This window comes from Ochotona curzoniae, unplaced genomic scaffold (genome assembly GCF_017591425.1).
Source record: "Ochotona curzoniae isolate NIBS_2020 unplaced genomic scaffold, NIBS_Ocur_1.0 contig_2321, whole genome shotgun sequence".
NCBI lineage: Eukaryota > Metazoa > Chordata > Mammalia > Lagomorpha > Ochotonidae > Ochotona > Ochotona curzoniae.
Window position 1 is genome coordinate 19,133,709 of NW_024465421.1, and position 13,039 is coordinate 19,146,747.

General features: G+C 43.4%; 1 protein-coding gene across 2 annotated transcripts in view; it reads left to right on the top strand.

Annotated features, from left to right (window-relative positions):
* GRIN2A (glutamate ionotropic receptor NMDA type subunit 2A) overlaps positions 1 to 13,039 on the top strand; it is a 312,582-nt gene that overhangs the window by 256,645 nt on the left and 42,898 nt on the right. For both annotated transcript variants that reach the window (XM_040973351.1, XM_040973352.1), the window contains one exon: positions 3,740 to 3,900. In XM_040973351.1, coding sequence (XP_040829285.1) covers positions 3,740 to 3,900 — 161 coding nt within the window. The remainder of the gene's footprint in view (positions 1 to 3,739; positions 3,901 to 13,039) is intronic.

The following is a 13,039-nucleotide window of genomic DNA, read 5'->3' on the forward strand; positions in this document are numbered from 1 at the left end:
AGTCTGTCTCCAGGCAGTTTGCCCTCCAGGAATCCCCACAGGCTCAGCATCAATGAGACCTTGGGACATGGTCTTCTCTAGCTTCCTCCTCCTGCCCCTGCCTGGTTACCCCTAGAGCCCTCCCCTAGTAAATTGTGTTCAGCCAAACCTTTGTCTCAGGCCTGGCTTCTGGCAGACAGCCACCTAAGCACACATCCTCTGGCGAGGCTGGTATGCAGAGTCCAGAAACGTTGCTTCCAGATTCTTCTCTGCTATGAGCTAGTACTTTCCTTTCCCTCCCTGTCAATCTGGGAAACACAGCCACAGTGAGGAGGCAAGGAAAGTGCCCGTGGCTGTGTCCTGTGGTTTAGAAAATCCTCTGCCGCTACATGAGTATCACATGTTGGAATAAAAAATGCAATTCCTACAAGTGATTGGAAATATAGAATAAGCAGCAGGGAACCTAGTGCCGGGGGAGATGGTTTTGCAAGAAAGCATCGGGCAGCACATTTTGCCTTTTGTTGCTATTTGCAAAGGCAATGTGGGAAAAAAAATCCCTTGCTTATGTAGTTTTGCGTCCAAATAATATGACCACTTGTGGGAAGACTAATTAAAACCACTAATAATTTGAGTGACCTTCTGTGACTTGGAAATATGCATTAACAAATACCACATCCTCCAGAGACCCAGTTCAGCTCCCATGCTCAGAGCATAAGAGGCAAACTGATAGCTCTTTTAATTAAATGTTTGATACAATTAGATAAACAGTGAAATTCTTGGAGCAAATAAGCTAAATGCTCCCAGAAGATTAATAGCAGCAACACCCAGAAAGTTTGCAAGATAAAAATATATATTGAATCAGTTTATTTTAATTCAATGCACTGTTTGGTTTTGTTCTTTTCTTTTTTATCAGCAATACCTGTGTAACAGCTCAAGTTTACAATACAAGCCTTTAGTGCTGGAGTGAAGCAGGCATACTTGGAGCTTGTGATATGCTCAAATGTGCATGAGCTTGTCTCAGAAATAGGTGAATTCCTGGGTCAGTGCTCTCCTAGGAATCATGAAATTGTTAGGAAGTATCCCCAGAATGTTGGCCACCATTTGGATAGGGAAAATCCATCTCTAAGGAGCATATTAAAGAATTGGGAAGAGCAGACCCGATTTATGCATGGGACCAGGGTTCAAACCCTAAGCTTACCTTATAATGGACGTGTGCCTGTGCTATGCCAGCAAACCCAGGACTTAATTCCTAATAAAGGGAAGGCAAGAGGATTAGCAGTCATCCTCCCACTGTGCCAGGCACACAGTGAGTGAGCCTGTGATAAGGGGTTTCCCTGTCTGTCCTCCTTTCCACTTCCTTCCCCCATACCCTCATTCTCTTCTTTTACCTGTTTGGAGTTGTTTGATGGAAACATGATCTTTGTACATGTTTAAGATACATGTTTGGTTGCTCTGATCCCTGTGTCCACATCTACTAGATAAAATCAACCCAGGCTAATTAGCATTTCTATTAGTTTAATGTTTACCTATCCTTATGGTGAGGACATTCAAAGTCCTTTCATATTTTGTTGTATTTTGAACTATTAATGCACCTATTTATTTCAGAGAGAGAGAGAGGAGGGAAGGAAACAAAGAAGGGAGGGAGGGAGAAAGGGAATGAGGAAGTAAGAAGAGAGAAAGAAAGGGAAGGAGGGAGAGACGGCGAGAGAGAAACAAAGAAATGGGAGGAAGGAGGGAAGGAAGGAAAGAGAAAGAAAGGAAGGAAGGAAGGAAGGAAGGAGAGGGAAAAGGAATATCTTCAAGGCCTCCAAGCTGATCCAGTGTTTATTCAAAGTCACACCTGTTTAATGCACACAGAGCTGCACCCACAGAAGACCGTACTAGAACAAAGCCTTTAGGTACCAGACGTCTTCATAAAAAGAACAAGAGAAAGTCCTGGTGACTTGCTGCATTTTTCCTAAAAAATTTCAAGTCCCAACACTACCAGCTGCCTGGCAAACAAACCTGGGGCTTGTGCCCCGCCTCCTCAGTGATGAATTAAGATCCTTTTTTTAAAAAAGATTTATTTATTTTTATTGCAAAGCCAGATATACACAGAGGAGGAGAGACAGAGAGGAAGATGAAGAAGAACTGCAAAAAGCTGTTCACATCCACGCACACGAGTGTCCACACACACACACATCTCCCGTGGAAAATGCCCTTGGCAGCATGAGATCCTGTGGACAACGCAAAGCCACTTCCCTCATGCCCAGTGTGGCTGCATCTAAGGCAGCTGCAAGCCCAGTGGAGGGGAAATGCTCTTTTCAACTGGAAATTTTAATTAACGGTGAAATGAAGTGTGAGCATGCCAAAAAGCATCATGTTTCCGGTCGATCTGATTCTGGGGTAAACGTAGACACTTTCTCTGGGAGTTTCTGGCTCCGGGGAGTCACGTGGCTCTGGAGACCAGCTCCACATACTTGCCCTGGTCTCACACTGACCTGGTGCACATTTGTCTCCTCTGGAGGCCCTCCAGATCTCCATCTCTCAATGAGGAGGGCATCACCAGCTCTGCTTTCTGAGGAAGAGAGACTGAAGACCTTAGGCTGTGGTCAAGTGGATGACATACCAGACCACTACTTGCTAGTAATACAATTTCAAACAGCTGGTAGATCCTCGCTAAGTCTCAGTCTTCTCATCGGAAAGGTGGAGCTGCTGAGATGAGATACCTGGTGGAACTATTATAAGGATCAAACCAAACAATACTTGTAAAGTTCTTTGCCCAGTCTTAAAAAAAAAAGCGTCAGCCATCACCATTACATTTGCATTCCAGAATTCCTTATTTCATGGGAAATCAAGGCTTGGGTTACCTCACGGGCCTCAGAGACCATAGACATGAGACGTAACCGTGGTTTATTTTAGAGTGTTCATCTGTTACAGACAGAATCATTTGACGAATGTTATACTTTCAAATCTTCATAGTGGTCCTACAAGGGCAATGCTGTTATGGTCCTCACTCTACTGATGAGAAATAGGTGGGACCATGGTGAAGTGGAGTCTGCAACCCAAGGCCCTACCATGTTTTCTGAAGATTTGTTTGTTTTTATTAGGAAGTCAGAGAAGAGGAGAACAGAGAGAAAAATCTCTGTGCTGATTCACTCCCCCAAGTGACCGCAGAGGCCAAAGCTGAGTCAGTCTGAAGCCAGGAGCTTCTTCTGGGTCTCACACGCAGGCACAGGGTCCCAAGTCATCGGTAGAGACCTCAGTTCATGGGGCCTTCCCTGGGTCAGGCCTTATGCCCAGGGTATGCCAGGCACACAGTGAACGCTGCTTTATAAATGAGCAGAGGGTGAAGGGGTGGCAGCGGTGATTGCTTCCTGGGTGATATGACGGTAAGTGTAAATGGAGCTATGATGAATCACAGGAAATTGCATCATACGGTGGATAAATGAATAGGACCGACATAGTTCCTTCCTTCCAGCTCAGTCAGCATTTTGTGAGCACTGTGTGCCCTGCACTATGCCAGTCCCTGGAATGGTACAGAAGGAATTAATACAGATCATCCATTGAGCACCTCACAGGCTGTGTGCTAGGAGCTGTGTGCTAGGAGCCGGTAGAAGACAACATTAGGTAGAAAGAGAAGACTCGTTTTTGTCTGACTTGTGTTTAACTTCTGATACCAGACAGTACATTGCTAATATCTTGCTTCTCTTCTGCCATCTCCTTCTCTCTTCTCTCCTCTACCTCTTTCCCCATGCCTCTCCACCCTCCCCCTGCATAGTTTCAGAGACCTCATGACTATTCCCCACCTTTTCGATTTGGGACCGTGCCTAATGGAAGTACAGAGAGAAACATTCGGAATAACTATCCCTACATGCATCAGTACATGACCAAGTTTAACCAGAAGGGTGTGGAGGACGCCTTGGTCAGCTTGAAGACGGGGTAAGGACTGTGCTTTTCATTTCTTGGCAGGCCCGCCAGGTGACAACCCTTACAGAAATGGTCGCCTCTGCCTTGGTGCTTATCTGTGCCTGCTGTTGTTTTCTGAAGAGCGGCTGCCATGCAGATGGACCCCAGGGGAGGGCTGCTTTTGTGTATCTGAGGAGCATCACAGCATCCATTGGAATTGAATTGAGGAAAAGCAAATCCATGACGTTTTGATATACAGCAAATCAGAGAGGTTTCTTAAACACAATGAAGTTGGCCCAACTCCATGGGATTTAAAAAAACTAAATAGAAAGATGTAAGAAGGTTGAAAGTTTAGCGAAAGCAAAGATTTTTAGCACGAGTGTTTTGCAGCACACTGATAACAGCTTTATGTGAACACTTGTATGAGAATATCTCATAAAATTCCTGCAGACTAAATTAAAAGATAAATTTGCTTTTATGTAAAAAAAAACTTGAGCTGCACGCATAGTTTTTTTTTAATAGTACTCAACTTTTCATTTTTTTTTAATAAGACCCTTCATAGGCATGGATTTCAAAATAAATTCATTCCCAAGTAAACTTATCTTTTAATTCCATGTTCCACCAACTCTTTGAAGTAGCCCCGTGTACAACATTGATAAAAGGGAAAGAGAATGTAGAGAACAAAGCAGGAAGAACTCGAGTTGTCTCTCCAAAGATGCAGCTGGTGTTCCTGCGTGCTGCTGGGCATTCCTGGGGCGTCCAGCGCACGCTTGATGGCTGGAGCTGTGAAAGGAAGATAGCACCTTGAGTAAGATAAGACTTCGCTGAGATAGTGCCCTGGTTGGAAGCTTCACGACTCCCTGTTTGTCCCGTGGCCTCGGACAGTTATGTAATCCCTCTAAGCCTGGTACATTAATTAGGAATCATAATAGGACCTCATCCATAAGGATTCGGTGAGAACTAAAAGGAAATATGATGGGAAGACCTTTGCATAGTGCCCGCCACGTTCACAGCATCCGATTGTTAGGGCTGTTTTTTTTTTTTTTATCACAGAGGTTAAAACTCATTGCTCAGACTCTTTAGAAAGTCGAGGATGTGTGAAATGCGTTTGGAAAGGGATTCCATTGGATATGATTCATTTTCAATGAAGACACTGTTTAATAAGAGAAGTTTTGATCATCCAGCAGGATAACCTGCATTTCAGCTTATCTGTGGAATGGGTTTTTGTTTCCACTGTGGTTCTTCAACCACCACACACTGATAGGGTGTTGCTTTGGAACAGTGAGCACAAATGGGAATGACTGCCTAGAAACAATGGCAGTCAGTCACCTGGCTGCCTCTTCATCCGTTTGTTACTCAGAGTACAAAAGGAGGAAATGAGTTGTTTTGAATTTTCTCAATCTCTTTACATTATGTGTGTGTGTGTGTGTGTGTGTGTGTGTGTGTGTGTAATGAAAAGTATTAGAGAAATGGAAATCATCCTTGGATACAAATTGTACAAATTGTTTTCAGAAATCCATATAATAATTATAACATCCATCTCAGCAAAGCCAGCAGATGGCGGGTTCACTGACTGTAAACTCAATCTCCCATGTGGAGGATGCTTTGCACAGTTAACTTTAAATCCAGAAACAAGAGCCAAAGTGGTATGACTTTCTCTCTCTCTCTCTCTCTCTCTCTCTCCCTCTCTCTCTCTTTTAATAGTTCAACACACCCTTGTGCTCTTGGAAGTCCAATTTTAGTGTGGTTAATGTTACAGGGAGGGAGTGACCATGTGCACGTTTAATAAGCTCTTCATTTCATTGTTTAATTAAAATTTGAACAGGTAATATATTTATGTGACTCAAAAATCAAAAAGGATATAAAGAGATGAACAGTAGTGCCTAGTGTCCCCTGTAGTAACCACATTTACTGAGTATCCTTCCAGTCTTTCCTTCCAGATATTTACATATCTGGGCATAAAAAAAACATGAGGTTATGTCTTTAAGATTCACCATCTCCCTTTATGTGGATGCATCATGCTGGTTTTAGTCAACCCCTGGTAATGGGTACATGGACAGCTTCCAATATTTTCTTTCTGCCAACAATGGGGCAATGATTATTCTTTGATCTGTCACATAGATGCAGAATAAACTTATTGAAATAATGGATCGAGGGCAACATATAATTGTAATTACCACAGATATAGGCAATTTTCCCTCCAAAGATAATTCATACCTAAACCATTGACATACACTATTGCTACAAGGCACTTTGGTTTGGGGAAAACCTGAATTAAAAGGCAAGCTTCTATTACTGCAAATGTATAATTTTTTTCATAATACTTACATATACTTATTCATACTACTTATATTTTTCAAAATGCATTTTCAGTAAACTCTTTTGTGCTTCCCCATAGTTTTTGCCAGCAATATGCAATTATTAATATTCTAAAATTTTACTAAGACTACAGATTTTAAAAAGTGCCAACATACCTTTTCACTTGCATTTATCATATTAATAATAAACTGTAGGCATATTTTTATTTTTAATCAAGAATCATCTGCAATTTCTTTTTTGAAACTTTTGCCAATTTTCCTATTGGTTTATTGGTCTTCTATTGATGTTCCCCTTGGAGAAAGGAGCCTGCTATTTATTAGATGATTGCAAAGATTTTCCCACAGGCTTTTGTTTGTCTTTTGAGCTTGCTGGTGATATGTCACAAAGTTCATGGAAAGTTTAATTAGAAGATACATTTATTTTGGGACATTTTTGAAACCCATTCATATAGGGGTTCTTCTGAAAGTTAAGGGAAAACGTACAATATGAAAGTTATGCATGGATTTAGACGTTGTTTTGCATGAAAATAATTTCATCTTTTAATATCATTTCCATGATTTTTTTGAAAATCAAAACTATATGCACACACATATGTATATACACATACACACATACACAATGTATAGAACAAATACCAAGTTAATTGACAGTCTGACAGCTGATGAAACCACAGCAACTCCATTTTCTTCCCAAAAGAAACTGACTCAGGGTTCAATTTGGAATTGCCAGGGCTCTGCGAAGTTGACTGTTCTGCAGAGCAAGTTCCTTCAGATTTTATTTTACTTGCTGTTTATTACTCGTTAAGCAGAACAACACACTGGTTCATTTCCAGCTGTGACGTTTGGAAGCAGGTGTAGACACTGCCATTCAGAAGGCTGCTCTCAATGGAATAGCACCATCTCTAGAGAAATCAAATTGACAGTGACCTGGTTTCTGAGAACCACCCCCACACTGCAAGTAAATCCCGCTGAATAACTGTTGTCATAACATAGCATTAGGGGCTTTTTCTTAATGAAAAGTAAAAAACAAAAACCAAAAAAACAAAAAAACCACAGACATTTTTTCTTATATTGTGCTTTGAATTGCTTCCTATTAAATTCAATTAAAACAATATTAAAGGATTTTCAAGGATATCCATAAAAGTGCAATAGGAAGAAAAAATGGTGGGGAGGGAGTTGAGTAAAAAGTGATCAAAATCCTTTGAACTCAAAGGTGGATGGATGGAGAACGGAAGGAAGAGGAGGGACAGAGACTACATAAAGCAATCAAGGCGCTTTCACGGATGCTGCCAGGTGTTTGGGGTTATAACCTTCATAGTATTTTATATTTAATGAATTTTTAGTAGGACAAGTATCGTTAATGCTAATCAGAAAAGGAAATTCTTCATGCATAATTTTTTCTTTCTCCCTGAATTTCTGGCTTGTAATTGTGGATCCACGTGTACTGTTTACATACGTTGAATCAGCAGGCCAATGACCATGTCTTTGGTTTCCTCCATTAAACCTTTAAGCTTTTGTTGGGGAGTTCCTACATGTAGTGAGTAGATGATATGACTCTGAGCTAGAGGAATGTACATTGACTTAACTTTCATCCTGCCCTGATGAGCACTGATGGACTCCCCCAGGAAAGAATTATTTATAAACTGTTATTATCTTTCCCAAGAGCAACTTCATGAGACCCTCCCAGACTTATGTACCATGGACAGCGCTGTTGGTTGGGTGGAATCTTGTGTTTCTGTTCTTGCTTCTGTTTTAAGGCTGACTTTTATCTTCTGGACAACACCACTTTTGTAGTTATTCGGAGTTTTCAGGTTTCGGCTTGGGATACTACATAATTATAGCACTTCCTTGGCAACCTGAGAATCTGTGTTCTGACTTTCCCCCAGGCCCTTGCTGCCAGTCTGCATCTGAATTTATTTAACTCAAATCGTTTTATCCATACGTTTAAACCTTATTTTACCCCCATGGTACATCAGCTGCAGAGCTGCTAGGGGTACTGAATGAGGTCTTTCTATCTAGCAGGTAATGTGTTTTGGAAGCTCACCTGTTTGCCTGCTGGGTACTGCTCATAGCCACCCCAAGAGATGGTGACCCACCAGCATGATTTCCAGCCACAGTGGAGGAAACAGGCACAGATAAGCATCAGGGTGCCCAGAGTCAATCCTTCTCCAGTGCTCGTGGTTTGAGTCACAACTTTAGCAAGATAATAAATGTGACTATTCATTATTCAAGCACCATTAGCTAGATTATTTCTAATGATCCATTATGTACTACTCAAAACATGATACTGAGTAACATAACTTTAAAATGTCTTTTTTTTTTTAATTTCCTCCTCCCCATGAGATGAGGGAAAGTCATGGATGCATGGTGGAGATTTGGGTGTGATAGCAAGAGACAGACCAGGGGGCTTTAAGAAGTTCGTGGAAATAATGACTTGAAAGATGGAGTGATTTTTCTGTTAATGTTTTGAGCAGTCGGTAAGCTCAGTGTGTATACCTCTCTCTTGCGCTCACTCTCATCCTCTCTCTTCCTCCACCTTCAGTCCTTTAGTTACTCCTGTTTGCATTTTCTCTACATCCTTCTTCAAAAATTGTTTATATATAAATGAAACAGGAGAGACAAAGGGAAAGACCCTCTCTGATCCACTCCTAAAGCAGAGGCAAGGGCCGGAGCTGAGCAGGTCCCAAGCCAGGAGCTTCTTCCAGGTCTCCCACATGGATTCAGGGTCCCAAGATCCTGGGCCATCCTCTGCTGCCTTCCCAAGCCACAAGCTTGGAGCTGGAATGGAAGCAGAACATCCTGGATACAAACTGGCACCCACTTGGGATCCTGGCGCATGCAATATGAGGACCCCAGTCACCAGAACACCACGCCAGGCCCTAATTTTTTTTAAATTTATTATTTGAGAAGCAGAGAGACAGAGATACACTCAAGGAGAGAGTGGAGAAGCTTATATTTGTTGATTGATTTCCCAAATGCCCACAATAGCTCAGGCCAGGTCAGGGTACTCTGTCTGGGTCTCCCATGTGAATGGTAGGGACCCAACCTCTTGCTTGCTGGACTTAGGAGCAGTATGCAAAGCAGGTGTCCCAAGCCACACATCCACTGTGATGGCCCTCTTGCATATTCTCTCTCCCTCCACGTCTTTCTGCTGTTCCTTCCATCTGTTCTTTTCCCCCCCACTTTGTTCTTTCCTGCTGGCTCCACTTTGTTCTTTCCTGCTGGCTCTTTCTGTCTCTCATCTCCTTGTTTTTATGTGGTACCTGCTCTTGCCTAGATCTCATCTTCTGGCTCCTCCCCACTTTGTTTAATTGCCTTGTGTCTTCCCCTTTCTCTATCTTACAGAATTGCCCAGGAGTTTTTCAGTTCAAAAAAATAAATATTAGCCACTAATCCATTTTCCCCAGCTCTTGGTGATATTACTGGGAGAAATAATCAATGCAAATGAAGCCTACAAACAGCTAAACGCACATGGGGTAAAACTCGTTATTGACTAAAAATCCATAGATGGCTCCAGCCTTCTTGGCTGATTTTCGATCTCTGCACAGAGTTGACCCAAGAGACTTGGACTTGGTAGAAATAATAATCCAAAAGAAAATTAAAAATTGCAGAAGCTATAAATTAGCAAAGATTTCTTGTGACCCAAATGCTGATAGACAAATCTAATCTTTATATAGAACTTGAATACAGAAGTACTGACTCCAGTAAGCATAGTTCCCAAAAACAATTGTAAGCAACTGATGTTGTGCAAGACATCAGCCTTGTGAATTAAACTAATGGCATTTGAGCAGGACATTGCCTCCTTATGGGAAATTTATCAGTATTCTTGTAATTCTTGTTTTAAAGTTTATCGTTAAGACTTTATTTTGTTTATTTGAAAGACAAAGCGTGAGAGAGACTGAGAGAGGCAGACAGACAGACACACCTACACAGTCACAGATCTTCCACCTATAAGTTCACTCCCCCAAGTGGCCACAACAACTGGGGCGGGATCAGGCAGAGACCAGAAGCCTGGAACTTCATTAAGGTCTCCTACATGGGTGGCAGAGGCCCAAGTACTTGGGACACTAGTTATTGCTTTCCCAATTGCATCAGCAGGGAGCTGGATTAGGATCAGAGCACTTGGGACTCGAACCAGCACTAGGGTCTGGGATGCTGATGGGACACATTGCAGCTGAACCTGCTATACCACAATGACTGCCCCTGGTTTTAAAGTTTATATTGCCAAAATCAGAGTCAACTTGTGATATTAGATAACTTTCCTGAAGCCAACGTTAGACTACCTGTACAGGTGACATGTTGAGTGTGTGTTTGCCAAGCAGGCGCTTCCCCAGGTGCCATTCCTCAGTGGCACAGTTCTGGGCACCCTTTGGCACTCTTACCCACAGCAGTCCTGGGTCCAGGTGTCTGCTGAGGACCCTGCTGCTGCTTGTCTGCATGGTAGTTTCTGCATGATGGCTCTGTCTTCACCAGGATCTGCCTTCACGGAACCTCCTCCCTGCCATCCTTCCAGCAGCCAGCCCATCATTTCCCCATCTTACTCTCGAGAAAACTGGAGCTGAGACGGCCCCAGGACCAGGCCTTATTTCACAGAGGTGGAGAAGGGGCCTCCCGCCAGGGTCCCCCCATGGCTGGCACACACTGACGGGCTCTTTGTACTGGAGCATTTCTCTTCCTAGCAAGGTTTTGATGTGGCCTTAACAAAAGGAGATTGAATTCTCATCAAACAGAGTATTTATTCAGTCACACTTGGAGCTAGACCTCTAACATACACACACACTCAGACATACTCATGCATGCTCTGCTTCCATTAATTCATCAGAACAAGTTGTTGGCTTGTTAAATGCTCCTTGAATACTAATGGATGAATAATTAACTTTAACTGTATAATTAGCCTTTAAATGTGCAGAGACCCCCCCAGAGAGCATCTGAAAACATGCATAAGGGGATGATGAGCTAAAACCAGAAACTTTAAGAAATGTCAGACAGCTTGACAATACAAGTCCCCATCTCCAAGGAGGCCACACTGCCTTGAGGTCAGAGCATGGTCTTGTCCTTCTTGTCCTTGTGTGGAGAATATCATGTTTGCCAACAGTAACCTCGGGGCTCTGAGTTGACCATACAGGTGTGAGCAAGACCAAGTGGCTGAAGTAACAAGGTCAAAGCTGCTGTTGGGAGCTGGAGCAGGAAGCTGCTGGATTTCAGCATAAGGGGGCACATGTGAGCCCCCTCCTCCCGTTGCTGCCTTGAACATTTGCAGATGTGAGGACCTGTCTCTTCCTCTTTTTCTTAATTACCATCAGTCCCCATCATTGGTATCCCTGGAGGACTGCTGGTGACACTGAGGGTGGTGGCATCCACACAGCCCTCCCCTCCACCAGATGCCTCTGGATCAAGCAAGTGTCATGCAGTGGGAACAATAGGGCACTGATATGGGGTTCTAGCTCTGTTCCAGGCCTGTTGTTTTGTCAGGTAGCTGAGATGTTGCTTCGTCTGGCACGGCTGCATGGAGAAAGATATCGGCCCCCTAGGCCAGAGAAGGGTTCTGTCCCCAGCACAGACAAACCTTCGCCACTGGGCCGCCTCCTACCCAGAGGAAGTACTCACCTGGGAAGACAGGAAGGACATGGTTTGCCATCTGAGCAGAGAAGGACTGAGTGCCCTCCCAGTGAATGCAAGATTTCCAGCAACTGGGTAGCTCCACAGCCCTGGTCCAGCCCTGGCCCTTGGCTTCTGCTCTGCCAAATCTTAACTGAGCTGCAAGCTCATCTGTCACCCTGTCTCCAGCTACTGCAACTCAAACCTGCAAGCACCTGGGGTCCGTAGTGGGCCTTTTGTTGTTGTTTTTACCCTTGACCTTAAACAAGACACGCTGGGCATTTGATGCCTCCTGAAAAGAAGGGGCAGAATTCTCTATGGAGGTAACCCCAGATCCTTACTCAGCTGAGCAAGAGTTGGGAGAAGTCAGATGAGGCTGAGCCACCCACAAAATCTCTTTAACTTCCCGGGTCTCCTCTCGACTCCTTTGTTCATACATCTGATTTGATTTATAGCTGTAATCTCCAGTCTAGATTTCCTGAGTAATAGAGCTACCTCCATTTATTCCTCAACTCTGATGGATAGCATGACTTGGTTATAATGATTATGTCTCTGGCCTTTCTGTAGGTCCAAATGCTGCAGCTGACACTTAATAGACTGGGTAACCATGCCCGCCCAGTGCCTCAATGCCCTCACTTGACCATGGGAAGAGCTGCAGGGCACCCAGCACAGCACAGTAAGAGTGAATAAAGTGAGGTGGGGCATATAAACCAGTCAAAGTGGTTTTTGTCACATGAGATACATAAAATGTTTGAGCCCCACTGCCATCCTCTCTGAACTCAATTGAATGCATCTATGTGTTCTGTTCCTTACATACTAGACACTTAACACGCACATATACACACACTTGACCTCTGTAACCCCACTCTATTTCTGACAGCCCTCCCAGGGCACCTGCTGTCAGCTTCATCTTACAGAGAGCAAGCCAAGTTCCAGAATCACAGGCCCCTTGCCCCAAGTCCATGGTTACAAAGCTCACAGTGCCCCTGTGTTTGTCTTTTTTTTTTTTTCTTCTAAACAACAGGAACTTTTTTTCAATTGGAGGCAGATCAAAAGTAGACCTTCATGGAGCACAGCAGTGAGCAGAAGCCCAAAGCCTGCTGCCCACCTTAGATGATGCAGACACAGGGCACTCGTAACATCACAGAAAGTTCTGTCACACCGTGCTGCCCTGGAGGGTTTTGTGAAACAGAGCTTGGGACCCTCAGAATTTTGTCTGCTCTTAGGCAAAGCAATAATAACAGTAATAATCATAT